Source organism: Rhamphochromis longiceps, linkage group LG17 (genome assembly GCF_057381845.1).
Source record: "Rhamphochromis longiceps isolate RC_006_pf linkage group LG17, R_longiceps_female_GT1.1, whole genome shotgun sequence".
Lineage (NCBI taxonomy): Eukaryota > Metazoa > Chordata > Actinopteri > Cichliformes > Cichlidae > Rhamphochromis > Rhamphochromis longiceps.
This window is the reverse complement of record NC_140573.1, coordinates 25,717,692-25,745,287: the sequence shown is the minus strand read 5'-3', so window position 1 is coordinate 25,745,287 and position 27,596 is coordinate 25,717,692. Positions and strand designations below refer to the sequence as shown.

The 27,596-nt window shown below is 40.2% G+C and overlaps 1 protein-coding gene across 1 annotated transcript in view; it reads left to right on the top strand.

The window, feature by feature from the left end:
* The window catches only part of LOC146649784 (ankyrin repeat- and BTB/POZ domain-containing protein 3-A), a 287,069-nt gene that overhangs the window by 195,613 nt on the left and 63,860 nt on the right, over nucleotides 1–27,596 (top strand). Inside the window, exon 3 of the mRNA XM_085386639.1 lies at nucleotides 22,471–22,678. Within this exon, the coding sequence (XP_085242765.1) occupies nucleotides 22,471–22,678 (208 nt within the window). The remainder of the gene's footprint in view (nucleotides 1–22,470; nucleotides 22,679–27,596) is intronic.

Genomic DNA, 27,596 nt, shown 5'->3' with positions numbered 1-27,596 from the left:
TGTGTATTTAGATTAGTTACATGAGTGAGCCAGTAAGCCAAAAAAAGAGAGAAAGAAGCTCACCAAGTTCTATATTGGAACCTGTCCAAACAACTGCTTGCCAGGTTAACTGGTGATTCTAAGGTGGCTGCTGGTGCGATGGTAAATGGTTAGCCTATGCAGGGTGTACCTCTTACTTAATGTCTGGGATAGGCTCCTATGCATGGAATAGTTCATCCATCCATCCTTCCATTCTCTTCCGTTTATCTAACTAAACTGAATAAGCTGGCACTGGGTGATTTCTGAACGAGTGCTGTCAAAGGGTTGAAAAGCTAGTCCCTTGACCTGTATAGAGCTAAATAGCAGCATTAGTCACCAAACCAGTGGAGCAACATGTAACATGTGCCTGCAGGAGCTCTGCAGACGTTTTTAAGTTACAGATTTAATTTACAGTGAAAAGCATTAAAGACATAAGAGTAATTTATTCGGTGGTTGAAATTCTATAGTAAAATATTTTTCACAAGATGAAATTAATGGCCAATTAATGGCTCCGGGAGGAAAGCTCACAAATTTTGGCACTTTTATATAATTTATATAAATCTGTTAAAGGAAACTGAAGTTAGCACTGAATGTGAACCTGCTATTAGACATCTGTCCTTTTTGGCCTGATATCTCAGGTAAATCCTCCTTGCTATAATCCTGATAAAGCAGCTGCTCAAGGAGTTTTTTTGCAGTAAGCAGCAAAATCCCATTTGCTGTTATGGACTAAATAATTTATTGGTATTAAAAAAATCAAAAAAAGTGTCAAATTTCTGAGCTGTGTTCCTGCGTGTGTATAATTACATCTCATTTAGTGGCCAATACATGCAGTATTAAATGCAAGATTATACGCTACCTTAAAAAAAATACACAATTTGCGATGCATTCTTTCCTCTTATCTGCCGTCTCTTTTCGTCTGACAGCTGAATTCCTAATAGTCCCTATTAGTGGTTTGTTTTTCATGTGTTGACATTTATCATAGGTGGTGTAAGCTTTAAACATTTGAGGCATCAGTCGCTATGTATTTTCCTTGGCTGTCAGCACCCAGCTTGAAAATTGAGTCATGATGTATTCTGCTGTGCATAGGCTAAGAGAAAAAGTGCTTATTTTTCAGGGCTGAGTGGCTTTCTCAAATAGAGGAATCCCTCTCCTCCTGCAACGCTGCAAGAGTTACAGAAAATTGCACAGTGATGGGATGTTATTTCTCTTTTTTCCAGGAAGTGATTACTGTGCTTTCTGAATACCTGAGTGATTTTGGTATAAGAATTTGCTTTTTTACAAAAAAACCCAAAAAATTAAAACCTATCCTTCACATTTCTATCCATATAAACAGGCGGCAAGTGACGTATAGCTTTCCTTTATGTTTCAGGAAGATTTCATTAACAGGGCCGCTATTTAAAGCTGCTTCTCAGACGTTCTTCCAATCCTTTCTGCTCCATTATCCCACACTCACTATGGGATAATGGGAAAGGTTCACCCGCAGGAGGTGTTACATTTCATCTTGAGTCCATCTCGCCATTCTCATTTTTTATCATATCAGACTTAAAATACCTTTTTCTACTTCACCATACATCATCGTCCCTAATCTCGTGCAGTCTGACCCATTTCCCAACAATGGTGAAAGTAAAGGGGGAAAATAGACAAATGCGTCAGTCAGACTTCCCTTAACTTGATAAAAGACTCATAAAAAAACAACATCCGTTGGGTAAACAGCTTGATGTAGTGTGAGATGAGGTCGTATATCTGTTTTAAGCTCTAAAAGGACCTTTGATCTAGTGGAGGAGCTTACCTACCGATGATAATGTTACCCTCTTGTCCTTTTCAATGTCTTTCTCTCTAATGGGCTTTAGGCGTGCTGGGAATCATTTTTGTCCTTCGCTTCACTTTCTCTTTCTCTGAGGTCTGCAGTGCTACCCACATACTCGTGTCTGTCCCTCTTAAGAGTCACCATGATTTAAAGAATAAAAGAAAATGTTCACTGGGCTTTAACGATGAGGCTGGCTCATTCAGTCGCCGGCACAGGGCGCGGCCATTTTCCTTATCTGTCTCCCAGCACCTTTAGGAAGGCAGCGAGCGCATGCTGACACAAACAATCCCACCAAACACACACGCACTCACACAGCTGCGCACGTCTTCATTCAGACTGAAGACACATGCTGGAAAATCTTGTAGGCTGTTGCTGCATCCTGCAATAATTACATGAGGCTGGATTCATTACTGTATAATGGTTTAATGTCCCTCGGTGCCTGCCACAGGATTCTGCCCGCTCATCACACCTCATTGCTGCAAAGATTAAACAGAGATGAAAGAGCAGCTTGTGGAATAAATCCACTATTTATTTTTTAAAGGATATGGCTAAATTAGTCTAACAAAGAGATCTTTCTCTGTCTGGATTTTTTGCTAGAGTAAAATATGCATTTAGTCAATTCAAGGTGGGAAAGAAAAATTAGGTTTAAATGTTTTAAGCTCCTCCCACCCGATGAACATGCGTTTCCAACATATTCACTTCAGAGGCAGACATGTCTGAAAGCACTGGCCTCTTACACACTACATTGCTCAAAAGTATTCACTCATGCATTCAAATCATTGAATTCAGGTATTCCAATCACTTAAATGGTCACAGGTGTATAAAATCAACCACCTAAACATAGCAGACTGCTTCTACAAACATTTGTGAAAGAATGTGTCGCACTTAAATTTGACACCAGGGTCGTTCTTTACAAGCTTCCAGATGTGACAAGCTCAGAGTAAGATCACTATAAATCTGCACCAAAGACACCAAAGGGCAAAACAGCAGTATTTGATGCCCAGTTGGACTGGTGCTTTGTTGTCTTCTGCAACCTGTGAAGACGTTTTGCTCTTTATGCTGCTCACCTGTTTGGGCCTGAAATCGACTTGTGTTTAGCCAAAGTTAGCAACCACATGAAAGATTTTTAAAGGATCAAAACAGAGGCACAGGACTCTTGTCCCAATCCTCAGTGTATACTACAGAGATATTTTGTGATTGTCGCAATAAAAGGCAGTAGAGGTGTGCATGAGTGCAAATGTGCGGGTCTTACTAAAGGATGTCGGGCCCTCATGCCATCCTCATCCTTGTGGCGTCCAGAAACATATACACAAGCTGTTCCACCTCAGGCACTGGACCTGCTGGAGGGTTAATGACTTTCTACACTCCTGTCCAGTGTCCTGGTATCTGCTCAACACTCTCCTTGAAATTGTGCTGGGAGACACAACCAACCTTCTTGTGATAGCACATATGGAGCAATAAGGAGCGATAAAGACACAACAGTGGTTTGTAACTGTCTCGTTGTTGTCTCTGCACCTGTTTTCACTCTCATTTGCACCGAAGCAGCTGAAATAGATTCACAATAGTTTGTGCCTTCTAAATGTGTTGGCGTCCCTACTTTGTGTTATAGTAAGCATGTATCTCAAGTGTTCCCTTACATACATTTTTTTACCTCTCTGTGACACAATAATGTCCAGCAGGTTCCTCGTCCGATGGCTCGACTCCTGCTACACTCTTTGGGCTGCAGCAAGCAAAGGTTGTTCCACTCCATAGAAGAACAAACACTAACTTTGTAACTAAGCAACAATAAACACTTGAGTAGCGGCATTTTAAGAGTACAAACCACTTACAGAATTATAGTAGGGTTTGCTCTTTTTTATTATGATAATCAATAAATTAATAATAATAATAATGGATTGGATTTATATAGCGCTTTTCAAGGCACCCAAAGCGCTTTACAATACCACTATTCATTCACTCTCACATTCATACACTGGTGGAGGCAAGCTACAGTTGTAGCCACAGCTGCCCTGGGGCAGACTGACAGAAGCGAGGCTGCCATATCGCGCCATCGGCCCCTCTGGCCAGCACCAGTAGGCAAGTAGGGTAAAGTGTCTTGCTCAGGGACACAACGACCAGGACAGAGAGCCCAGGGATCGAACCGGCGACCTTCCGGTTACAGATGCGATTCCCAACCCCCTGAGCCACGATCGCCCCCCATTAGCCTTCACATTTGTTGTTTTCAAGTCTCTTATAGATTATATTTGAAAGTGCAGCATGCAGAAGTTACGGTTTCTATAATAGGAATTAAATATTCCTTTAAAATGTTTCAGTCTCTTATAGTGTCTTGTTAATTGTGCATAGAGTGTACAGAGCTGGATGGATTTCATATCAAGAAAACAAAGTAAAGTGTACTGTAAGTAACATCCATGAAAATACTTAAATACCATGTATCATCAGTGTTGGGAAGGTTACTTTTAAAATGTATTCCATTACAGAATACAGATTACATGCCCCAAAATGTATTCTGTAACGTATTCCGTTACGTTACTCAATGACAGTAACGTATTCTGAATACGGATTACTTAATATATTATCATGCTTTTTACAACAACGTGAATGTACTATTGCTGTGTGATTTATTACTATTACTGAAGGTCCGCGACTCCGAACTGTAGTAAAGGGACCTCTGACTAATACGGCGGGGTCCCTGTTGGCTGGTAGCCGAAAAATAGCTTTACTTTGTTGTGTGGGTCAACTTTTCTTGCGAGAGACAGAGAGAGGCGTTGAAAGGCTGCTCCAACGGAACTTATTGTTTCGGAGGAAAACACGAACACGGTGTACAGTCGAGTCTTAATAGCTTACTTACAACTGGGCTCGTCAGGCACTCTTCTTGGCTGAAGTGGTTATTATTATATTTACATGCTTCCAGCTCCCGTTTTTCCTCGATGACAACTCGTACCTTTCCACTCCCCTTTTTCTCCCTCCTCGCGCTCACAGACCCATTACGTGTATGGCAGTGCATTCTCCCTGCAACACGGACTATACTGCCCATGATGCTACATTCTTTAGAGCTATGCTTGTAGCATTCTGCCTGTTAGCTTAGCACAACAACAACAACAACGAAAAGGCGCTCTCTCACCCAGGAAACACACAGTCGCAGAGAGAGAGAGAGCGTCGCCCTGTAACCATGGCAACCGTAACGCTGCCGCCTGGAACAACAGAACGTAGCTGTCAAACAAAACCCAAACAGTCCTGACCCGCGACAAAATGAAACAGGAAAGTACCGCAGTGTAATCCATTTATTTCAACAAAGTAACTGTATTCTGAATACCACCTTTTTAAACAGTAACTGTAACGGAATACAGTTACTCATATTTTGTATTTTAAATACATAACGGCGGTACATGTATTCCGTTACTCCCCAACACTATGTATCATATATAAGAAACAATGTGAAATAATCTTACATTTGACATATTTTGTATTTTGTACTGTACCTAAACAGGAGTAGGTATGCAGATTTCCAAAGCAAAAATGAAGAACAAGGGTGGACAGTAGATAAGCATCTGAGCAGTTTACTTCACAAAGAAGGAAGCATCATTTTGCGACTTAACTGGCAGCATTGAATTTAAATAAGAAGAAAAAAAGAGAAATAGGCTTGAAGAATGATCTGTCACACCCAAACAAATTGTTTTCTCCTTTACAGACCCAAAGGAAATGACGGAATAGATTAAACAACAAGACCAATTTGTATTTTTCAGACATTTGTTCCACAAAGAGACAAATGCCGACTGAGTACTCTTGAATTTAATAAGCACAAGCATGCCGGTACTGGAGATTAAGCTGGGATTGCTTTGTTTCCTGCGGCTGTGTAAGGTCAGCAGCCTCTTGACAATGTGGACATCCAATCCTATGCAGCTGCACAGGCCAAGTGTTCGCTCCAATTAAAGTCTATTAGAAGTATTGCATTTCAAATGAAACGTAAGTATGCCCACAACTCCACCAGCATGTGTAAGCATCCGAGTGTGCAACACCTCTCCAGAGATGTGCAACACCCACCGGCAGATGTTCTTCATTAATAGTTATTACCCATCAGCCTGACATGTGAGAGTTGAGGATACATTGCCTCTCTCAGCTCTTTGTCTACTACTTACTTCAGTGGCTGAGAGACAAGCTGAAGTTATATCCACTTTATACTGAAGCCCTCCTGCAAGAAGATAGACATTACACCGCACTCTCTGCCTGAGCTGTGCTGCTGAGAGATAATACAGACCCACTAATTGAGTGTTTTGGAGGTTGCCAGAGTGCTAATAGAAGTTTTGGGGTAATAAGGCGGTGAACTGAACAGGCTGCCTTTAGTTTCTCACCTCTCTGTTTCCAGAAAAAGAAGAAAGGAAAGCTGCTTAGAGACAAACAGCAGCAGCTGTGTGCAGTAACACTTTGATGAAAGGACACTTGGCAAAAGGTTTTAATAGCTGTTGGTATTTTGGATTGATTTTTTCTTTTAGTCAAATTTTATTCTCCAGTTTCATAGACTGCCAGTGAAGTAATGACTTATGCTTAATATACTGCAGGAAGGATTTTTATTGAGCTGCTCACTGGTCTTTATATCACTTCATTTAAACTTCATTGGGTGTGCTAATTCTCATCCAATAAGCAAAACAAGCATCACGCACTTACAGGTACTTCTCGTAACTCTGCGGGGAGCCTTGGCAGCGGGAAATATCCAGATATTCAGTGTGCGTGGGCTGACATCTTTCATCTGTTCCTTTTATTATTAAAATAAAAAATATCCTGTCTCAGAATGATGCTGAAAAATACCCGTTTGTGCGTTTGTTGAGTCTAGTCTGGATTACTGTAATTCATTATTATTGGGCTGTTTGGAAAGCTGATCTCAAACACAGCAGTGAGAGTTCTGATGAAGACTTTAAAATATACTATATTTCTCCCAAATTAGATTTGCTTGACTGACTCCTTCCAGAAAATAAAAACACAGAGTTTAAACTCCTGAATGGTCAGGCTGTGGTGTATCTTAAAGACCTCCCAGTAACCTATTATCCTATTAGAGCACCCTTAGAGATTATTGTAGAGGCATTACATAGCAATGTAAAACAGCTTGAGGCGATTGTTGCTGTGAATTGGCACTATATTGAACTAATCCACCTAAGTGTCGGGGTGATGTGCTACTAAGTCTTATCTAGGCAAATATATATTAGCTCAGTCAGTAACATTAGATGATTATTTCTGCTTATAAGCTATATGGCACAGGTTATTATTACCAGCTTTTATTTTACCGTAGAAGAAATGTTGCATAAACTTCTGATTTACACAATTTGGATGTCAGAAAGAATGGCTCATTGGCTTCACCTTTGAGGCATGGAGCCTGTGTCTATCTGTAATATGCATTTAGAGTGGAGTGTCAAACATAAGGCTGGAAGCTAGTATTGTTCCACAGCAAAGCTCTGAAAAATGTGAAGGAAGGCATAAATTTTAGACTTTTAAGTGTATTTTCATAACTTTTCAACTGATAAAGACCTGCTCTATGGCCATTCATACTACACCAAAGTAAATAAGTAATAGATAAACCATTAAATGACAAAGTACCTGTTTTTCATTGTTTGCTACATAAATTTCTAAAACAAAAGCAAGCACAAAAACAGACAATTAACTTTTTGTAATTCTGTCAATTAACAAAAAAAATTCAGTTGTGTTCAGTTTTATAATTACAGGACAGTCTGTGCAATAAGCTAATAGATAGATAGATAGATAGATAGATAGATAGATAGATAGATAGCATATTTACATACATACTTTATTGATCCCACTAGGGAAATTGTTGTGTACAGCAAAGACAAGTTGCTATAAACAGCAAAAGTAAGACTAACATCATGAATATCACTATAATTCTAAGTAAACAGCTGCATGAAGGTACAATATAAAACATGTTTGGGATCTTATGCCTGATAGGTGTGTTCACCTGTCACAGACAGAAAAGATATTATACAGCTTTATAGAGAACAGCAGGACATATACAGGGAGTGCAGAATTATTAGGCAAGTTGTATTTTTGAGGAATAATTTTATTATTGAACAACAACCATGTTCTCAATGAACCCAAAACACTCATTAATATCAAAGCTGAATGTTTTTGGAAGTAGTTTTTAGTTTTAGCTATTTTAGGGGGATATCTGTGTGTGCAGGTGACTATTACTGTGCATAATTATTAGGCAACTTAACAAAAAACAAATATTTACCCATTTCAATTATTTATTTTTACCAGTGAAACCAATTTAACATCTCCACATTCACAAATATACATTTCTGACATTCAAAAACAAAAACAAAACAAATCAGCGACCAATATAGCCACCTTTCTTTGCAAGGACACTCAAAAGCCTGCCATCCATGGATTCTGTCAGTGTTTTGATCTGTTCACCATCAACATTGCGTGCAGCAGCAACCACAGCCTCCCAGACACTGTTCAGAGAGGTATACTGTTTTCCCTCCTTGTAAATCTCACATTTGATGATGGACCACAGGTTCTCAATGGGGTTCAGATCAGGTGAACAAGGTGGCCATGTCATTAGTTTTTCTTCTTTTATACCCTTTCTTGCCAGCCACGCTGTGGAGTACTTGGACGCGTGTGATGGAGCATTGTCCTGCATGAAAATCATGTTTTTCTTGAAGGATGCAGACTTCTTCCTGTACCACTGCTTGAAGAAGGTGTCTTCCAGAAACTGGCAGTAGGACTGGGAGTTGAGCTTGACTCCATCCTCAACCCGAAAAGGCCCCACAAGCTCATCTTTGATGATACCAGCCCAAACCAGTAATCCACCTCCACCTTGCTGGCGTCTGAGTCGGACTGGAGCTCTCTGCCCTTTACCAATCCAGCCACGGGCCCATCCATCTGGCCCATCAAGACTCACTCTCATTTCATCAGTCCATAAAACCTTAGAAAAACCAGTCTTGAGATATTTCTTGGCCCAGTCTTGACGTTTCAGCTTGTGTGTCTTGTTCAGTGGTGGTCGTCTTTCAGCCTTTCTTACCTTGGCCATGTCTCTGAGTATTGCACACCTTGTGCTTTTGGGCACTCCAGTGATGTTGCAGCTCTGAAATATGGCCAAACTGGTGGCAAGTGGCATCTTGGCAGCTGCACGCTTGACTTTTCTCAGTTCATGGGCAGTTATTTTGCGCCTTGGTTTTTCCACACGCTTCTTGCGACCCTGTTGACTATTTTGAATGAAACGCTTGATTCTTCGATGATCACGCTTCAGAAGCTTTGCAATTTTGAGACTGCTGCATCCCTCTGCAAGATATCTCACTATTTTTGACTTTTCTGAGCCTGTCAAGTCCTTCTTTTGACCCATTTTGCCAAAGGAAAGGACGTTGCCTAATAATTATGCACACCTGGTATAGGGTGTTGATGTCATTAGACCACACCCCTTCTCATTACAGAGATGCACATCACCTAATATGCTTAATTGGTAGTAGGCTTTCGAGCCTATACAGCTTGGAGTAAGACAACATGCATGAAGAGGATGATGTGGACAAAATACTCATTTGCCTAATAATTCTGCACTCCCTGTATTTCCCGAAGCGTTCTTCATGGTGGTGAGGTTGAATCTGTCCGAGGGAGGAGGCCCACCATTTCAAATGAGTTTGACACCCCTGCTTCTTGGCTTTTCTTGACAGTGGTTTTAGAAAAGGAAAACAGATAGGAATATGTTTTCATTTTGAAATGTAACTTTTCTTATCTTGTTTGAACCTCAATAGCAGCAGGTCTCTACTAAGGCCTTACCCATAAACTTTACTTTCAGTTTGTTGCATTCTTTAGAACCTTTATAATCTATTAAGTAATTTATACGAAAGTTAATGCTGGTAGCATTTGCACGACTGTGGGTTTCTGTCAGTATTCTAACATGAAATCGCTTAAAAATAGCCATCATAGCCAAAGAATAAACGTTAATGACTACTGTGGGCTTCTCCTCACGTTCCCTCCAACACAACCTTTTGCCGTTTCACCTTGTCATTTCCCCCAGCATCACTGTGATTAAGTGCAGCCTCGCAGTATTACCGTTGTCTTGTTAAATATACAGTATGTATTTCTCTTTGTTACCAGTGCTTATTTACATTGCCCACACAATTTTCTCTTCATCACATTAACTGTTGCTGCAGTGCACATAAACACAAATGTACTTTTGATTTGATTTGCTGCTGTGCTTTGGTGAACAGCTGCACAAGTCTTTTCCAGCTGTACTGTAATTGTCAAGCACTTTAAAAAAAAAAAAAAAGGAACAAAAATAAGCCCTCAGCTGAAATATGAATGGTGCAGAACTATTTAAGCTCATTCGACACAGTGCATAATAAAGACATAAGAAAGTTATTTATTACACAGTGCCGCAGTCTGCAGTAGTGCTTTTGCAGATCTTCACAGAAGAGCCATTAAAGTCCCTAAAAGAGCCATTAGAAAAAATAAAGTGGCATCCATTTAGAAGTCCCCTCCTGTGAGTTGGAAAGATGATGACAATAGGGAGTGAGAGATGCTATGTGTAATGTACTGCTCCATTTCCACAGACTGGAAGTATCTGGGAGAACTAAGATAAGATGATGAGGCAGAATTAAGCTGGTTTCAGAGATCCCTTCAGAGTGACATAAGTCATTGTCTTGTACCACTTTCCCTGATTTTCTTATAGTTGTTAATGAACAGATTTATTCTTGGGATAACTGGGAGCTGTAGTCTTTTTTAGTGTGTGAGTATGGGGATTTTGTGTTGGCGTTTCTTTGCTTTGGATCTCACTCATCAGTCCAGAAGTGGACAGTTGCCTGCAGCAGACTGGGGCTTCTGTTCATGCCTTAATGGACAGAAAGAAGTAATCATGTTGGTCTCTGTGCACCAGTGCTATTAGATACAGAAACAGTGCAGCGGCAAGCACTTGACCTTCCTAAACAGAGATTTCATAATATTTTGCAGCATCTTGCATCATAAGACACTCTTCATTTTTAGTCAAAATGTCCTCCAGGGCTTCAAAAATGGACATTTGACAAAAACACTAGAAATCAAACTTTACTATTGTTAAAAACGGGTAATCATTGTAATTCACAACTAAATATTTCACTATATCCGTCCTTCCAACCCCATCCTCACCGGATCCTGCAGTAAAACAGATGGTGTCATGCTGCTGCTGCCTTCAAGTGTTCTTTTAAAGTGTTTGCCTCCAGATATAAAGTCGTTTTGGTGCAGTGACTGAATAGAAACTGCACATTAGGTACGTTTTGTGTAGTCTGTCAGTGAATTTGCAGTGTATGTAAGACTCCTAAACACTGGAGAAACATCCGAAATTACATGAATTGATTTTTTGCTTTGAGGGGGGATGATTTTACAGTCATGTCTGAACCACAAACTGTGGGTTGGATGATATGTAATGTACTGCTTTGGGCAGACAGGCTGCTGCTTGTGGTTCTGTGGACTTGCTGATGTGGTGCAGAGGAACACAAGTCTGTATCCTATGGGTAAAAGACGTGGGCTTAAACTCTACTGTGTGGCAAATCCTTTAAAATGTAACACCCTCCATTTTCACTGTGCATACTGGGAAATAAGAATGAGCTCACAATTTTTTCCGCATTTATTTAAGGTTTCTTTTTGTTGCATTGCTATTGTTATGTTCTGGTGGATAGACTGTATTTACAAGATGGCAATTGTATTATCATCCATTGCCTCAATTTTAGCATTTTCAGCTCTCGTTTTAATTTAGTGGCATCAAAAGTGACCACATTAGTGAGGTTTGTTAGCAATATGAACTTATTAGATGGCCTGTACCGCACAGCAAGATGTCATATCGGAAATCACATTAAAAAGCTCTAAAAGGAATCAACACCACAAACATGCCAGAAAGAACCAGTTCAATGACTTGAAAGGTGAACTGGGCTCTCAGTAGGTGATAGGGTAAAGAGCACAGTCAATTGGGTGGGGCTTAGAGTCGAATTGTGCTCATCCACATCGAAAGGATACCAGCAACAGAGGAAGCTGTGATAATGCACAACCTTACTTTTCTTCACCGTGACGCATGGATAGCAGAAATGTTCATCCCAAGGTTTCAAAACAAGACGTCATAGTACATACGGTCACTGTTCATACTTTCTATAGTGGCCAAATTTATACTTTTCATATACAGCTTGTGGCAGAGTTTGGTGCTGACACTGTATGTTCATCATAAGATGTGCTTTTGTAATCACCTAGCTGTTTGATTCAGTTTTAGCTCCATAGCTCCAAATCATTCTCATTTAATAGCCATTAGTTGGATGCTGATATGTAGCTTTTTGTGTGCCAGCACATTTTGTACTTCTACAAAAGCTGCTTTATAATATGTACCATTTTTATGCTCACTGCTTTGGTCAGTATATTTTTTTTTTTTGCATCAATTCAAGGAAGCACAAAATCTGTAATATATCAAGTGCTGTACTGATGCCTGGTGCTTCAAAATGAATGAATCATTGTGTAGCATTCGCAGCGAGGCACTTCATTTGTTTTTCTCTCTTTTTTTTTATTCCCTCTGTCCCAGCTTTCCAGTTAGTGCCCCGCTGCTTCTCCATGTTGCAATTTATTCATCAACATAAACAGTCTCATTTCACAATGAGTTCAGTTTATAAAAAGATAGATTAGAAGATGGATCAGTGCTCCCCTTGTGACTAACCACACTCTATTCCCCTCTGTGGAGCTTGCAGAAATAACACATTTGGATATGTCTTTATCCTTTTGTTTCACTCCTATTTGGCTCATCATGGGTTCACAGGTCCATAGGCTCAGCAGGTATTTTTTTTCTTTCCTCCAGATGGCTACCCAGCTTCTGATCACATCCTAGCCAAGCTACTAAAAACCTGTGACTTTGTTTTATTAAACCGGCAAGCTGAGAACATTAATATATGCACTCCATGTGTCCACCGATCCCCTGTCTATTCAAATACGGACTGCTATGACCTTTCTTCACGTAACTCATATTAAATGTGTCTGCTGGTGATAAATTTCCACTTGAGCTCTGCTGGTAAAAGTATCTGCTAGTTCTCTGTTAATGACGGCATGTCCTGTAATCAACAGTGATTAATAGGTGCCATGGAATTGCTAATGTGCCCCACAGGGAGAGCTCTGAGCCGGTCGTATTACCAAGCGATGATTAAATGTTCTCGGTTTGGCCCCCGGGGAGCGATAGGCCATGACAGTGTGTCAGAGGATGGTGAAGGAATCTTCCATCTCAGACTTCCATTAGGGAGCACAACAGTCATCTCACTGTTATAAACTTGGGTCACATTTAATAAGAAGTTAGCTCATGTCAGTTTGTCTGCTTCAATTACACACTTGTTTGCTTATCTTTTTTTTGTCTTTTCTATTTGTTGTGATACACATTCAGAATTCATGGCTCATAGCGTTGCTGTTTTGGTTACTGCTGTCAAAGTTCTGCAGAACAATACCCGCTCACCATCGGACAGCACAAAGACAAAGTTAGCTACTAGCTGGTGATTGTATCATATCTTTCAGAAGCTAAACCCCCCTCCAGATATTTCCTTTAGCAGTTAGTGGAGGACAAACACAAAATTTAAAATGACTGCTACTCCATATTGATGATTCTGCAAAGCCCTTTTTGAATGAGATTATTGTTCTCTGGGGACTTATAGTAATTTGTGATAATTGTGGCTGCTGTCTGTGATCTTAATCAGCGGTCCCCAACCCCCGGGCCATGGACCGGTACAGGTCCATGAGTCGTTTGGTACCAGACCGCGATAGTTGAGGGTCGGGTGTGAAATTTATAGTTTTCAGGGTGCCTGATTGCTAATAGCTACTGGGATTATAGCTTACACTCATCAGGAGATGTCAACAGCCCTCTGCTTGTGTTACCTGTTGAGAGAACATGGTGCCACGCAAGCTAATGAGGCACTTGGAAAGCAAATACCTTCTGAGAAAAACTTGATCTATTTAAGGAGACGCTGGATCTGAATCAGAGGCAGCAGGACCGTGTGTTCGACTGTGTAAAAGTGTCTGATAAGGTGAAGATGGCACAAATGAGCTGTAAAAAGTGCTTTCATGCGAAAGAACTGACAACATGTTAGGTGGCGGAGGCTGTTTTGAGCAGCTAGAAAATAGATGTGCCTTGACAGTTTGGCTTACCTTTAGGAGTGCCCACTGACCTGCCATATTTCGCCAAAACAGAGGTCCTGTGGTAATAGTCCACTAGGAATCTGGAAATTTGTTTGGAGTGTAGAGTAAGAGTAAAAGAGTAAGACAGACACTGTAAGAGAGAGACATGATAAATATGTAGCAACAAAGATGGCTGCAGAGTGCCAAGACTTTCTTTTATAAGGATTTTGAGTAAGCTTATATATAGCAATGTTCAAGCTGACATTTTTCTCTATCAACAGGCGCAGTAGATATAATGTGACAGTCTGTGGTGTAATGCCAGATCAGTGGCAAGCACCCAGAGACTTTCCTGTCAGCATTTTTTGCCACATGTGGGCATAAAGTCTGTAAATTTGATTGAACTACATACTTTTCATTTCCCAAATGTGCAGCATAAAATCCAGATGTATGGAGCTAATTTCCAAATCACATGAGGCATCTTGGTAATATTAGTCCCATGTAAATAAGCCTTATGATGGACAATTTAAATGACGATGTTACACCAGTTACTGCACTTTGTGTATAACTTTTCATTTCTATCTAACTTGATTTAACCTGTAACTGCTACAAACTCATTACCTTGGGGCCTCAACTCCACTCCCTCAAGTGGGATGGGATAAAAAAAACTGTCTGATCCATGTTTGGCAGCCAAACTCAAAAGATTATGTTAAGATTAATAAAAACCAAAAACATGATGTAACACTTCAGTATGCTGTTTCCAAATTGTTTTTGAACCGGTTTAAAGATAAAGTGACTCCAAAGGCAGCCATGCATCTCATCCATCTCATTATCATTAAAAAGTTTTGGGTCTTTTGATGGATTTAAGCTTGTTCCTACCCAGAGGGGCCTCCATGCTGAGTAGCTACAGGATATCTGTCTAGTGTATTTGCAGTCAAAATACTATCAGAACTCACATTAATAATTTCTGCTGCATCCTCCCTAATTCTGCAACGAGAAGGGAAAAAAAGTTTAGGAAGAACGTTTATAGGATTTTAGGTCATAATGAAATTCATGAATGTCCTCCCTTCTGATTGTGTGATAATAAATATAAGCTACAGTGTAAATACAGCTTACAGACAGATTCACGCAAATTAATCATTAAACATAGAAGTATACTTCTAAGATTAAAAAAAAAAAGTGTGAAAGGGAAGTTTGCACTCTATTTTAAAAAATAGCTACTGAGTAAGGAATGGATTATTTATTACACAATACAACACTGGCACTGCCTTCGTGTTAAAGTCTCATGAAGAATTCAGACTCTGTGATATAAATGTAAATAATTTCCTCGTGAAAAAAAATAGAACCCATTAAACTCAAATCAAAAGCATATTGACATTACCACAGAGTCGGATCAAGAGTAGGATTGGCATTATTTTACCAAATATAACACCATTTAATCACTTCGTGAAGCAAATTATCTGAATTCCACTAATAACTTAAAAAATCTTTTTAAAGTTTTGTTCTCGTACATTGCACAAGATAAATGTATCACAGTTAAATTGCATCAAAGTACAGACTGTTCCCAGTACAATAACTCAAACCACATTCCCTGTGGCTACTCGTTATAAGAACATAATTGCATTGTGCTTTATTGTACCTGCTGAAAAAACTTCGAAGTGAAATATCCTCTAAAAACAATCTGAACCTTGACAGAGAAAACTTAATCTGGCCCACATACTCATGTCAAACTGAGAAAACAGCCTATAAATTTGATATTTAAAAAAGCTGTGTTGTTGAGATGTCAACATGTAGCAAGTGTTATTCAGGAGAAACAGCTACACTTTGTGAGTCTTTATACGTCGATGCCAGCAGGCATTCTGTAGTTTTTAATAAAGAAGCCCGGCTGAGTGTGTGGTATGTTTGAACTTTTTTCTGGAGTGAGAGGTGTGAAGGTTTTTCTCTGTCAAAAGTTGAGGTTGAAAACGTCAAACCCAAAACTTGCTTTAGTTATATACTGGTTAATGAGACTAGGTAAGTGATTGTGGGGACTCTCTGCCTTGCAGTTCTCTCAGCATGATCTGGAGTGTCTCAAGAACAATTAGATGAATTGTTTTTTTGCATCATCACTTCAAACCTTTCACTGATCCTGAGATATAACCCAACCTCTATTGGATGAAATGTCATATAACCCCCACACCATCACACTAACAGAAGCCTGAACCATTGATACAAGCAGGATAGATTCATGCTTTTGTGTTGTTTGCACCAAAATCTGACCCTACCATGACAGGAGTGGCGCCCAGGGTGGTCGTTTTCTGCTGTGTTATTCAGAGATGTTCTTTTCCACACCTTGGTGGTAATGAATGGTTAGTTGAGTTACTGTTTCCTTCCGATCAGCTTGAAGCAGTTCTGGTATCTGACTGCTGGTAACTGGATATTTTCTCTTGTTCAAACCATTCTCTGTAGAGACGGTTGTGTGGCGGGGATCTCAGTCGATCCAACAGTATCTGAAAATGCTCAGACCACTGAGAGCGATGCCATGTTCAGAGTTACTTAAATAACCTTTCTTCTTGATTCTGGTTCTTGGTTTAATTTTCAGCAGGTTGTCTTGACCATGTCTGCACAACTAAATGAAATGAGTGGCTAATAAACTGATAAGTGGATCTGGAATAGTGATCACACCATGTTACCAGCAAGCAAGCACTTGGTGATGGTGGTGAGGAAGAACTCCCTTTTAAGAGGAAGACACTTGTGACAAAAACATGCTGGAGGGTTAGAGTGAAATAGAAGACATTGTATTGTCTTGCATTGTTAATGTTTGTACAACACTGTCAACCTGCTTTCAGGTACAATAGGAATTTTACCATTCTTGCTGTTAGCCATTTAGTGTTAGCTACTCGTACAGAGCAAAGAGCACAAAATAAGAAAGGTTGTAAACTTTTAATGATGCTACATTTATGTTTCTGTGGACTCTGAGGGGAAACATGTTGTTTGTATAACAGAATTTAAAGTTTTTGTGACAAGTTGTTACAGCAGAAAGTTTTTCCTTTATGCAGAGTCACTTTTTTAATACGGGTAATAAGGAACAAAGTTTTGCTCAGTAATGAGTCCTTCCAAAAGGGAAGGACTTGGCTCGGAGAAAGAAAGACACTAAGCTGTCCCTTATGATTAATTCAAATCAGATGAAGCATGAACCTCATAGGAGTGTTGCTTAGATAATTACAGCAAAGGAGATGGGAGCAAATGTTGTCCTGCTGACAAAACCAAAGTCACGGGAACAATTAATGAAGGCAAAGAAAGCTTGATTATCGACTCGGGCGTTGGGTTTTGCTCAGAGGGATAGCAGTGGTTTAAGTATTTGCATGGTGCCTGACTCTAATGTTAAATGTGGCTTTAAAAAAAGAGAGAAGTGGATTGCTATTTATGGATGTAGATTGGCCAAAGAGATCTGCTTTTGCTCAGCAAGCTCTACAAACACATGGGGAGTGCATCCAGTTAAAGGAGTTAGCAGTTCTCTGCTCCTGTATTGTTTCCTGTTGTGCAGAGTGTTTCCCAATGTAAATGCATGCTTCAGTCATCTCGGTTTTCTCTTTTTTAATGTTTATTAATGCCTCACTTCTCCTCTTAATATTCAGGCCAGTGTCGCACTTTGTTAACATACGGAGAGTAGCTTAGGGACCTGGAGTGGAAAGGTTTTCTATGCTCACTTTATTCCGCCTGCTTGAGGTTCTAGTTTAACGCTACTGCGATCCAAATATACAGTAAACAGCATCTGAATACTGATGATTACCACATTCAGAAAAATGCTAGAGTTTCTGTGTAGCTGCAAGTAATGACTGTTTTTTGTGCTTATTTATAAGATATGTAGTTTATTTTTAATAAGCCCTTGTTATGCCATTCCTTTCCCCCTCTCATACAGTATATATACAATGTTGCAAGAGTGGATGCTCATATTACACAATGAATATGAAGTCTGTTTGTGAGGGGCGACCAATCGGCAGAAAGAAGGCTCAAAGAGAAGGTAAAAAGCCCAGAAAAAGTAATAAATCCAATTCAATTTATTTATTTATACAGTGCCAAATCACAACAATTGTTGCCTTAAGGCAAGCAAGTCGCCTATAACATCCACTGGTTGGACCTGTTAGCTGGATCTTCCAGAATGAAGCTTTTAAGTTTTATTTTTGTATCATTTTATTTTGGAATCACAGGACCGGGCACAGAATAGGACAAGACATGGATACAGAGCAATCATACGGGTGTAAACACTAACATCAGTGTACAGGTGGTTGTGTGTGCTGTGTATGCCGTGTTTTATATGAGTGTGTATGACTGCTCAGTCTGGACCCATAATAATAATGGAGGGTGTGGGGAGGTACTGGTGATGTGTCTGCCCCCAGCCACTGGCACCAAGATAAGGTCACCATCAGGTGGTCAGGCAGTGACTCAGCATGCTAAGGTCGGCCAGAGCATCAGTTCTGTTGTTTTCTAATGAAATTAACTTTTCCTCTGTTCTAATATTTATACTCTTTGGGATTTATTTGGGTTGTTTAGATTTATAATATGCAAATCACTAGATCGCTGGCTGACCTTGACAGCAGAGAGTTGACCTACTGGAAGACTTGTTCCAGGAGAGTAGTCGAGAAAATGTTAACAGTAACTGGACTTAATTGTGTTGCCTCTTCTAGAGTTTCACCTGCAGCATGATAGATCCATATACCGTAAAAGGCACAAGTAGATAAAATACCAAGATCATATCTCTACCAAGGGTGAACATCCTACATACCTCACAGTATGTAGAAAATTTATTCAATGGTAGAAAACACTTACAAAAATTCCTGCATCCATTGACTGCAAAAGCATTTCTGAACTGGACCAAACCCAGCTGGACTACCTGTGCACTACAAGGTGTATCAAAAAAAAAAATCCGTTCTCAAAAGGCTATATTTTTTAAAGTAACGGGTATAGAAGCTTGCAGTAACTTTTAAAGTACATGGCTGAATATATAGTTTTGCATATAAAACTTCCAATGTTCACAAGTCCTCAGTGTCACCGCCCCCATACAATAATGAAACTTGTCTCATACTGTTGTGAGCGTGTCTGAAGTCACAGCAGCTATTGCTGTTGTTATGCTAACTACCGATATCCACAGCCACTGAAAAAAAAAAGTTGGCACATTTTTTCCAGAATGCTGAGAAAAAAGTCAGAATTATGAGATTAAAGTCAGAATTCCTTTTTCTCAGAATTCTGATTTTTTTTTTTTCTCAGAATTCCGAACTTAATCTAAATTTTTTTTAATCCGAATTCTGGAAAAGAAGAAAAAAAGACATGTCCACTTTTTTTCCCATTGGCCCTAATCCTCTTTGATTATTACTGCTGAATGCCTGCGGAATTAAAGCACTTGGAAACTGGATTATTCAAATAAATTGAAAATAGGAGTTGAAATTGTAGTAATAACAGCTGCAGTAGCTGTAGAAGTAGCCTTCTTATTTTTCTCCTCGTTCTTTGGGCGGCTTCCTTAAAAATACTCAGTTGCTGGGTTTGGTAAATGTCCATCTTGGCAGGATTGGGATTGTGGTCATGGTTAAAAGAAACCACCAGTGGTACAAGGCTGATGTTTTGCTGACCCATCGAGCAACCTGAAATTCATCAGCCTGACAGCAGGTCAAACTGTGATTTCTACAGCTTTTCCTCAGCTCCTTTAGAAGCTGCCTCAGAAATGACCGTACCTCATCATGTCTAACCTCAAGACGGGAGATTTATAGCACCGCTCCACTTGAACACAATCACGGAAGCTGAGCGTGTTTGCCTCGTTTTCAATTATTCATTGATGTGTTTAATTCTTTCTCGGCCATCTATGAGGCTCCCCGGGGCCTGAGTGTAAACAGTGCTGTGAGCAGCGCGCTCTGTTTTCGTCTGGCTGCCTGTGAACTCTGTCAGAGGCCTTTAGTTTGACAGATGGAGAACCTTAGGCTCAGATTCACCGTGTCAGTCTGTCTGAGGAATGAGATTTCAAGACAGGGCAACTTTACTCAGACTGGATATTTTTGGAACAAACAATCAAACTAGATCAGAAGGCGATGTGTTTGCTGTTATACTGCAGCTCAGGGCTTCCAATTCTCACACATATACAGTACGTGCATCATCGACCTTACCTGAGCGTCCATATTCCTCCACAAGCCTGGAGCCTCCAGTATTCCAGTAAACTGAGTAAATAGATGTAATTAGATCAATACGAGTATCATTTTTTATCTGAGAAATCAACCCCTCAGGCTCACACTGCAGTATTTTCCCTCTCAGAGCTGCATCGTTACTCTTAAATGCATCGCTAACGACCTCATCTATAAACTGCTGCGACGCTGTCTAAATTAGAGAATGATGACTTCCAAAATGTCAGTGCTAAATATCTGCTTCTGCAACACACGTCACAAATTTCAGAATTTGAAATTCATACCTCCTCCAGTGCTTCAAAACTATTAGAACTGTAAAATTTCTTCTGACTCTCTTTTGCTCCTGGTTCCTGCTGTGCACAGACACAGCTTGAAAGAGATCACGCCAAAATGAACGGACCGCATTCATGACGAAGAAAAAAAATTAGTATAAAATGTACCCTATGCTGCCCTAAAAAAAAAGTATTTTACTTAATCTCTCTAGCTGTTATGGTTTCTAATGCGCACAGCTGTTCAGTTGTAAGCTTTTTTGCGCAACTCCTCAGGATCGTTAGAAAGATGGTACATGAGTTGGGGCTGCAGCCCCGCAGACCTCTGGTTATCGCCCACATTTGCAGATATTCAAACACATCTGGTGTTGTGCCCACTGACAGCTGTGCACACAGAAGTAGAGAACATCATTAACCATATATCTGCATTCAAGCCAGTAAAAAACTACTCTCAAAATATTCTCATTCCTTTTTTTTATTCAAGACATTTGGGTATTCATTTACACTTTACTCCTCCGATAAAAGCATCAAAGGGTAAACTGCAGTGATCCTGAAACCGTGACTGGATTCTCAATATGTGTCATGTATTGGCTTTTGTGAAAATAATGTGAGCTACCGCCAACACAGTTGAACTCTCATTATGTTACTAATAGAGACATCAAGATAAACTGAAGTCCAGCAGCAGTGCTAGCTAACTGTGGGGATACATGTGTTTTTCAGTTTATTATTACGTGTGGCTCCATAATGTGGTGTTTTAAACATTTGCCTAGCAAGCAAATATCCACAGTTTGATTCCAGGAGGAGATACGAATCCCTTCGAGCTTGCATCACAAAGGGCTTAAAAAACAGTCACCAATCTGTTGACTCATCTCTAAAGGCTCATTTTATAGCATACTATACTTTCATGCTTTCGAGAAAAATAAAATCAATCGAATAGCCTAGATCGAGAGAGGAGTAAGAACGTCAAACATCCATCAAACCTGTCTGCATCACAGGTCTTTAATGATAGCTTGTTCATCGAGCAACAAATGAGACAGAATTTACACTTTGGTGAACATAAATGGTTTATCAGTGTTGTTATTTAAAAACAAGCCGTGGTTATAATAGCCTCTGTATGTGAAGGTGAAAGTCTGCAGCTATCAAACAAATGTTGGCGTTAAAAAACAGAAACTTGATATTTCTCGCTTTGTCTCGAATCTTCATTGACATTCCTCAGTTGTGACAAGCTTTCCTGTCAGCTTGAAACTGCTTGGGCGTTCTCCTTTGACCTGAAATCAACAAGACATTTTCACCCAGAGAAGCGCCGCTCACTGGATGTTTTCTTCTTTGGACCATTCTCTGTAAACCCTACAGATGGTTGTGTGGGAACATCCCAGTTTGAATAACCTTTCCTCATCAGGTTGTCTTGGTTATGTCTACATAACGAGATACCTTTGATTGGCTGATCAGAGATTTACGTTAACGAGTAGTTCACTAGGTTTACTTAATAAGTGTAGATGTATTTAAAGTCTATATTTAAAAAATATAGAAAAGGCTTGTAGCTCTTCGTCCAGCCAAAACCGAGAGCCCATCTACCAATCTGACATTCACTCATTCAACCCTGTTCCTTATAACAAGGCATTCACAGTGTTTTAAAAAACCCTGTACTCATTCATTTTAAATTTAGCACACACATATGCTCAGTGACACAGATCCTGCAGCTTCCCTGTGACTCTGTGCATCATCACCCAGGAAAACATGGGAGAAAAATAAGTGCTACAGATAAAACGAGGACAGACTGAGAGTGAGAGCACACATGTCTGAGTGTGTTTTCACTGAGAGAGACCCGATGTCTGTAAGATTCATTTCAAGGCAGTCATTTCCCCACTCATGATTGTGCGGGCACATGTGTATGACTACACGTAGGCTGAATCAGAGGGTGTGTGAATGAGGGAGTGCGTCATCGTGAGTACTTTTGTGTCTGAGGGTTGGAGTAGGAAATGGGTTTTTGCTCTCAGAATGATATGTAAGACTTTTATCAGTGTAGTACACAGTGTTATTATTTCATCCTTGATAAATTACAGTTTGTTATTTTTACATCGCCCACCACGCTGCCACTGATATATTCATAAATTCCCTCCAGGTGATTTGGTCTCCCGGGCCATGCACCACCTCCAGCCGCTGCACATCAAGAATGCCAGCAACGGGACTCCGGTCCACCAGAAGGCCAACACCACAGTGCACTGGGAGCCCGAAGCCCTCTATACCCTGTGTTACTTCATGCACTGCCCACAGATGGAGTGGGAAAACCCCAACGTAGAGCCATCCAAAGTCACCTTACAAACTGAGAGGTGAGTCCAACAGAGGCTTCAGACACTCGGGAATCAGGTGTTTTGTACTGTGACCACATTCAGGTTAGCTCAAAGACACCATCCAGCTGACTCAGCTTAATAGTTTAAATTCTGTAATCCCAGGAGAAAACTGAATAATCGATAGCATTTTTAAAAGATGAGCAATAATGCACAAAACATGTCGTCCTGGAAGCAAAACATCCTGCACTTGTTAACCTGGCCCGTTGAGATTATTTCAGTAACGTCTCCTCCCACTCACCCTGTCTGTCTGCAGTAATGACTTTACTTTCCCTGTGTGCATGTAAAAGGGCAGAGTCTTTTAGTCAGCAACATGGGCTGACAGCTGAAGCAGGCAGGTAAGGAGCTTGGGAAGGCTCTAGACTAACCTTACTGAACCAGCAGTTTGGGATTGCAATGCATAAATATATCTCAGAGCTTCTCAGAAATACTCGGCCTGACCTCAGGAGGTGCAGATAAAATCTGAGGTCTAAGGGTTGGTTTCTCCCCAAATTAGATCCTCACAGCAGCTAAACCACTCATGCATTTGAGTGCTATGCATGTTATTCAAAGTCAACTCATTAAAGTAAAATTCATAGCTAAAAAGTTGGTATTAGATCTCATGGGGCCAGTTTCTTGTCATTTGGTGATTCTAAATTGTCCACAGGTGTGGATGTGAGTGTGAGTGGCTGTCTGTCTCTATGTGTTAGACACGTCCACGTTATATCCAGCCTCTCACCTAGTGTCAGCTGTGATAAGGCTTCAGTCTCTCCTGAGACTTTAAGTTGGATAAGCAGTTGAGAAAATAGATGGCTGGATAGAGTGCAAGTGGCAATCCACTAAAGAAACTTGCTGGGAAAATGGTAAGTTAATGTGGCTTGGGTTTGTCCCTCCATTTTCTTTCCTTTTTAGAATTTGAATGCTCTGTCTACGCTATAACAAGATTAGCACATGGCTTTTATTTCTGCTCTCAGTTGTTTACAAGGATTTACCACTGACTGGTGATAATCTGAACAAAGACAGAGAATATACTGGTTTATTTCCTGGAAAAAACTGATTATGGGTTCAAGAAAACCAGTGATTGTCAGCAACAAACGCAAAAAGAAAGCTTAATATGTCAAAACTTTTAAGTGGAACTCGCCTTGTGATCAATTTTGCACAGTAAAAGAGCTTAAAATGAGCAATAGTTATTCCTCTGCTTCAGTCAGTTAACTATGCTCAGCTATTTAAAAAAAATTCATAGCTATTATTATTTCAAAATTATTCCATAACAGCACAATTGTTGCACTTGATTAATACAGTGCTATCTACCTGCTAAAAATGCAAATTGGAGCTTCATCAGTTCTGTGTATGGAGAGGGAAAGAAAACGAGAGACTGAGGAGTATTTTTGTTGTTTGTAACTGTGGTCATATACAGAGAATAATCTACCCGCTGTAAGTGAATGGATATCATCTGAACACGTAAAGTCATGGCCTTTCCCCAGCTCTTTATTCTTTTTTTCTAACATCTTTATGATTCTATATCCGTTTCTATATTTGCAAGTTTACTGGGAACAATGTTGTCTAAAACCACCAACATTACACTGGTTTGATGTGAAACTGGTGTATCTGCAATGGGAAAATTAACTTGAAGCAGATACTGTTGTAAACGATGGATTGAGTTTATTAAGCCGTTTAGGTCAGATTTAAGCTAAAGGACCAAGAGTTGTACTTTTATTTTGCATTGTTTAGTCTGATTTGACATTATTTTATTTATCTTTTCCCGTTTTCCCCATCTGTGTTGTTTTACTATTTGGATCTAAAAGAATTTCTATAATGTTACATGTCTCATACTTTTGAATTTAAAAAGAAAAAAGAACATGGAAAGTTTAGGCTCCAGTCCTGCAGGGCTAAAGACGAGTCAGTGATCCCCCGGCAACTTCTATTCACTAGGGAAAAAGGTGCATTCCCAAATTGAATTGGGAGTTGTTGCTTGGGGTTGTTCAGTGAAATTGGTTGCAAAAAGCTTGGTGTACCAAAAAAAAAAACTGTGTTCTCTTTGCCCTTTAGCAGATTGCCACAGTTCAGTTTAATTCAATTTAATTTTATTTACATAGTGCCAATTCACAACAACAGGTAAAGAACCTATAGAGAAAACCCCAACAATCAAACAACCCCCCTATGAGCAAGCGACAGTCGAAAAGAAAAACTTCCTTTTAACAGGAAGAAATCTTTGCCAGAAACAGGCTCAGGGAGGGGCAGCCATCTGATTGGGCGTCACAGGGGATGGCAGGTGCCTTTGTTTTGGTTGGCTGGCAGACAAAAACTTGTATGGAAATGTTAGACAACTACATACAGGGCAGTAGTAAAACTGTGAAGAGTTCAACAGTAGGTTTGTTCTTAAAGTAAAAGATTTGCTTCACTGCTTAAGCCTGGAAGTTGAAAGGGAGCCTTCTCTGTTTCACTACCACCTAGACAGTAGTTGGTTTAGTTGGTGAGTGTTTGCAGCCAAGTTGGAAACTTCCATGCAAACTATGACCAAAGCAACTGCAAGGAGATTTTTGTTGCTGCATTGTATACCTCTTTGCAACCAATTCTACCTAGCATCTGGCAGCAATTCCAGCAACCTAGCAACAAGTGGTTGCCAGGGGGGTGCTGACTAGTCTCTAAGCTTGTGTAACTAGGGTGTTACCAGTAACAGTTGACTAGTAAACTAATAAGATGGACTACAATAGCTTAGCTAATGGTGGTACCTTTTGTCAAAAAATGACATCAGTCTAGTCCAGACAGGTTCAGTGGGGTAGCAACAAACTAAAGGAAACCTAGCACACTCTGATATGCAGTGTTGGGAAGGTTACTTTTAAAATGTATTCCATTACAGAATACAGAATACATGCCCCAAAATGTATTCTGTAACGTATTCCGTTACGTTACTCAATGACAGTAATGTATTCTGAATACTTTGGATTACTTAATATATTATCATGCTTTTTACAACAACGTGAATGTACTATTGCTGTGTGATGTATTACTATTACTGAAGGTCCGCGTCTCCGAACTGTAGTAAAGGGACCTCTGACTAATACGGCGGGGTCCCTGTTGGCTCGTAGCCGAAAAATTGCTTTACTTTGTTGTGTGGGTCAACTTTTCTTGCGAGAGACAGAGAGAGGCGTTGAAAGGCTGCTCCAACGGAACTTATTGTTTTGGAGGAAAACACGAACACGGTGTACAGTCGAGTCTTAATAGCTTACTTACAACTGGGCTCGTCAGGCACTCTTCTTGGCTGCAGTGGTTATTATTATATTTACATGCTTCCAGCTCCTGTTGTTGCTCGATGACAACTCGTACCTTTCCACTCCCCTTTTTCTCCCTCTTCGCGCTCACAGACCCATTACGTGTATGGCAGTCCATTCTCCCTGCAACACGGACTACACTGCCCATGATGCTACATTCTTTAGAGCTATGCTTGTAGCATTCTGCCTGTTAGCTTAGCACAACAACAACAACAACGAAAAGGCGCTCTCTCACCCAGGAAACACACAGTCGCAGAGAGAGAGAGAGAGAGAGAGAGAGAGAGCGCGTCGCCATGTAACCATGGCAACCGTAAAGCTGCCGCCTGGAACTACAGAACATAGTTGTCAAACAAAACCCAAACAGTCCTGACCCGCGACAAAATGAAACAGGAAAGTACCGCAGTGTAATCCATTTATTTCAACAAAGTAACTGTATTCTGAATACCAGCTTTTTAAACGGTAACTGTAACGGAATACAGTTACTCATATTTTGTATTTTAAATACGTAACGGCTCTACATGTATTCCGTTACTCCCCAACACTGCTGATATGTGATCATTTTAGAGAAAATTTTTTGTCTACGTGTAGAAGCAAATGCTGTTCCTGGTGGCATTTAGGTATTTTCATCCTTTCAACCACATTGCCACTGTCAGTTATACCAGTTAGTGCAAATGTTCCTTGACCCTCGCACAAGTTTTTCGCACCACAAGCGATCTGGTAAGAAGCTGTGTGCTGCTCAGCGCTGACACTTCCCTAGGCCTTGAGCAGATTGATGGGAACCAGAGGGACTTTTCTTGGATGGACGGATGGACAGATATTCAAACATCTTTCTTCCACTCTGCAGAGATAGAAACTCAATCCTGACGACCCCGGGGAGCACTAGGAATGTCAGGCTGAGTGACATGTCAGCAGGTTCAGGCCCCCGGAGAGAAAATTCTCTATTTAGCATTCAACTGAAAGGTTGAAGACAAGTCAAAAAGGGCCTGAAAGACACAGCAGGATGAGAGGAAGACAGAATATGATCAAATGAGATAAGATCATCTTTTTGGGTTATTTTGGGGGAACTTCAGACGAGCTTCAGTGAGGTGAAAAATTACTGCAATGACTTTTACACCTGAGCTTTGAATATTTACCTGATGTAAATTTGCTTTAGAAGAAGAGAAATGTTTCTGCAAGACTTCAATTTTTAAGTTTAGTGGTAAGTAAAAGTAGTGAGAGAGCTGCTTTGATGTATTTGGTAATTTGGAACAGACGTTTACTCTTTTACTCTGGCAGTTCTGGCTGTTGTATGTTGCTGCAGGCCAACTGTCTGCATCGATGGATAACATTTCCCGCAGTGTTTTCATTCCAGACTTGGTCTCTCCTCTTTTTCAAACCTTGCAATGTAAAATACATCTTCCAAAAGCTCAGTGAAAAGGGAGGAGCTCTGCATTGTTGCATTGGTCAGCCAAATGCTAAGCAGAAAGGAAAACCCTCCTTTTTTTAAATGCAGTTCAGTTCCTGGCACACTGTTGGTGTACAGACAAGGAAAGACTGAGTTATGGAATGAGAAACTGATGCACACACAGTGTTGAGTAGTAAAACGTCAGTATCTGAAAGCTGGTGCCTTGATAAAACATGTGCTTACAGCAGATTTACCAGACGCCTGC